This window comes from Felis catus, chromosome D1 (genome assembly GCF_018350175.1).
Source record: "Felis catus isolate Fca126 chromosome D1, F.catus_Fca126_mat1.0, whole genome shotgun sequence".
In the NCBI taxonomy this organism is placed as follows: Eukaryota; Metazoa; Chordata; class Mammalia; order Carnivora; family Felidae; genus Felis; species Felis catus.
In genome coordinates, this window is record NC_058377.1 from 112,824,077 (window position 1) to 112,827,448 (window position 3,372).

The 3,372-nt window shown below is 61.8% G+C and overlaps 1 protein-coding gene across 1 annotated transcript; it reads right to left on the bottom strand.

Annotated features, from left to right (window-relative positions):
* Positions 1-2,544: 2,544 nt before the first annotated feature.
* MRGPRE (MAS related GPR family member E) lies at positions 2,545-3,372 on the bottom strand. Its single transcript, XM_045038105.1, has one exon. The coding sequence runs from the start codon at positions 3,370-3,372 to the stop codon at positions 2,545-2,547; it is 828 nt and encodes a 275-aa protein (XP_044894040.1).

Consider the following 3,372-nt stretch of genomic DNA (forward strand, 5'->3'; position numbering starts at 1 on the left):
CCTGAGTCCGTTACCTTGTGGGGTGAGGGTCCCGTCCTGGGCCCCCCTCAGTTCCACAGCCTCCCTGGTGCAGAGCGAAGCCCGGCTGGGAGGGGCCCCACACCACCCGGGAGGGGGCAGAGGCAGCTTGGGGTCTGTGCTGGTCTGCCCCTGCCCAAAGCCTCACCCGGGAAAAGAAACTGGTTAGCAAGGAAAGGAATGTTTTGGTTAACGTGCAGAGCAGCGCAGGGCTTGGGACGGCTTCAGGTCTGGCTGGATCCAGGGTGTGCACGTGTCCTTAGAACTTGGTTCTCTCCTCCCCGCTGCCCCGCTCGGCTCCTCTCTGCCTCCGCGGGCTTCCTTCATGCTGCACATCAGGGTGCTTTGACCCCAGCCTCAGAAGCTCCCATGTTTGAATCCGGCAGGAAATTTGCTCAGTTGGGTCAGGTGCCCATCCCTGAACCAGTTAGTTAAAGCACCAGGGTCCCCCCCCCAACCAGAGGACCAGGAGGTGTTACAGAAGTAGGAAGAATGAATGGAGAGTCCCAAGCAGCACACGCCCCTCCCGTACCTACCCCTCCTGGGCTCCGATGGCTCCGCCCTCACCTCCTTCTAAGGGGACCTTTCCTGGGCTGCTGCCACGGGCTCTGGGCCCACGAAGCCTGTGGGTGGGCCTTCCCCTCACCTTCCCACGGTGACAGCGAGGCTGCTAAATACTAATCAGGCTGCACTGAAGGTGTGGGCCCCAGCAGAGGGGGTGACACATTTCTCCCCTTTCCCAAGGCCGCCACCGTGACACGGTGTCCATGCCTGGAGTCCAGGACCCCTGCAGACCGAGGAGCAAAACAGCCACTCCTCCCCACCCCCCAGAGGCCCTTTATCTCGTGACGTAAGCCAACGTACAGACGACCTTTCACACAGCGAGGCAAAGCCGTTTACTGCTCGTGATCTGATCGGTATTCCCCAGAAGCCTTGGCCTTGGAGACCCAAACCCCGCTCTGAATGTCTGAGTCCCCTTAAATCCGTATGTTGAAGTCCTAGCCCCCAAGGCGACGGCGTTAGCAGGCGGGGCCTCCGGCAGGTGATCGGCTCATGAGCGGAGAGCCCCTCGTGTCAACCAGCGCCCTGGCCCCAGAACCGGGAGAGATTGGCGCCTGGTGATAATGAGACACCATTAAGGTGACTCTCCTAAAGCCGAGGGGCAGTTTTGTCTCCGGGGAGAGCTCGGTCCTCCCCCCACCAGGGAGGATCCAGAAACAAACACCCGCCGGTAACGCTGTTCTTGGCACTGACGTGGCCTCCGTGCACCGGTGGGTGTCGCCCTCGCCCGGGGCTAGTTTCCGGCACAGCTGGTGAGCGGGCGCTTTTGGCCCGTGGGGGTGGGGACAGATGGGACCCAGGAGATGTGAGCGTGGGGTCAGCAGCTGAGGCAGGGACCCTCACGTCACAGCATCACCCTCTGAGAGGACGGCTACCAAGGGTGACACCCTTAGTTTGGGCCTTGTCACCCCACAGGTGTCGCGGGCGGGACTGGCACCTTGCTGACTCCCTGGGGAGGGGACGGCACACCGTGGAACATCCTCGGGCCCAGTCACAGTGTCCTTGCAGTTACGGGGTGGCGTGCCCCAGTGACAGGGTCGTGTCCCCCCAGATGTAGGGCGGTGTCCCCCCAGTTATAGGCTGGTCACCAGAGCCCAGCTAATGAGAAGCTGGCGGTCCCTCTCGGCAGCCAAAAGCCCGTGTCTGAGGGATGCTGGCTTTCTTCAGCCCCATCACAGACCAGACCCAGCCTGCTTCCCAGGGAAGATGAGACCTCACCTCAGACAGGGCCCACCCAGGATCTCAGGAGACTCGTCACGTCCCGGGGACGCTCCTAGGAACCACGAGCCCCTAGAGCCTTTCTTGCCACCAGAAGGTCCTGAAGCCTTGGCCAAACGTGCCCCTCGACAACCAAAGCGATGCAAGGGACCTCACGAAGACACAAGTCTCCCGGCACCAAGGGTTTATTGAAGCAGCCAAGCCCAGGACCGGCCTTGTGTGGCCCATCCAGGCAGAACTCGGTCCACTAAGATTCGTTTCAGGGGAATTCTAAAGACCAAAGTAGAGTTTGGGAAGACGTTGCATCCAGCGGGGTGAGTCCCTCAGAAGTCTGGGAAGAAGAAGTGCCATGAGACCCTAGAACATGCCAGAGAAATGGACGAAGGACAAGGGCACGCCATTTGCAAAGGACCGACCGCGCCCAGAAGAATTTTAGCCGCGTTACTTGCGCAAAGCTGAAGACTTCCAGCATTGTCGCGGTCAGGCAAAGCCTGGAAGCAGCGACCGTCTGCCGTGGCCAGGCGTGACTCCATCGGTCCCCTCGACACACTTCGGAAGGTCAAGTTGGCAGCGGGCTGCAACGGGCCTGAAGATGCGCCTTTTCACGCGGGGAGTCTGCCCTGGCCGTCTGTCCTCGGTTTTCCTATAAAGGGGAGGCTGTCGCAGCACTCGGCCTGCCGGGGCTTGACCCGGGGGCTCCTTCCTGCTGCCAGGGAGGCGTGACTCCCACCAGGGCATCGCCACCCATCAGGGGCCGCCCTCTCCGTTGGGCGGGGCCGGCGCCTCTCCCGGGCTCTGTCTCTTGCCCTGGGGTCCTCCAGAGACCCCCGCGAGGGGCGCCTTCGGCGGCCGCCCCCGAAGGCCGCCGATGAAGAAGTAAACGGCAGGGTTCGCAGTGCTGTTGACGCAAGACAGGAGGATGCTGACGTCATTGAGAGCCTGGCTTTCCACTTTCCATATCAGGAACCTGATGACGCTGAGGGGCACGCCGCACAGAAAGAAGACCAGGGCGGTCAGCAGGACAACCAGGTAGAGCCTTCTGGGCAGGTGAAGGCGGGCGCTGTCGCGGACTTGGCGGAGTAGCAGCAGGCTGGATGTGCCCATGGTGACAAAGAGGACGACGACCCACGCGTCCGTGATAGCCACAAGCGCAGGGCAGAAGCGAGTGTTCGGGCTGGACAGCTGGCCGCAGGCGTGGCCTCTCAGAATGTTCATCAGAAAGGTCAGAAGCCAGAGGAGGGCGCTCACGCCGGCCGACAGGTGCCTGGGGCAGTGGCACCGGTACCAAATAGGGAAGAGGACGGAGAGACATCGCTGGAGGCTGATGGCGGTCATGACACCCAGGCCAGTGAAGTAGGACGAGAACCTGAGGACCATAAGGATGCCGGGAAGGTGAAAACAGCGGTGGAGGAAGGGCTTCAGGATTTGGCGCGCGCAGAACACGATCTGCAGGCACAGATGCATGAGATCCGCCGCGGCGAGACTGAGGTTGTAGACAGAGAAGGGGTTTTTCCTGACGGACGCGCGGATGAGCCAGATTACGGCCCCGTTTCCCACCAACCCGCAGAGGGCCAT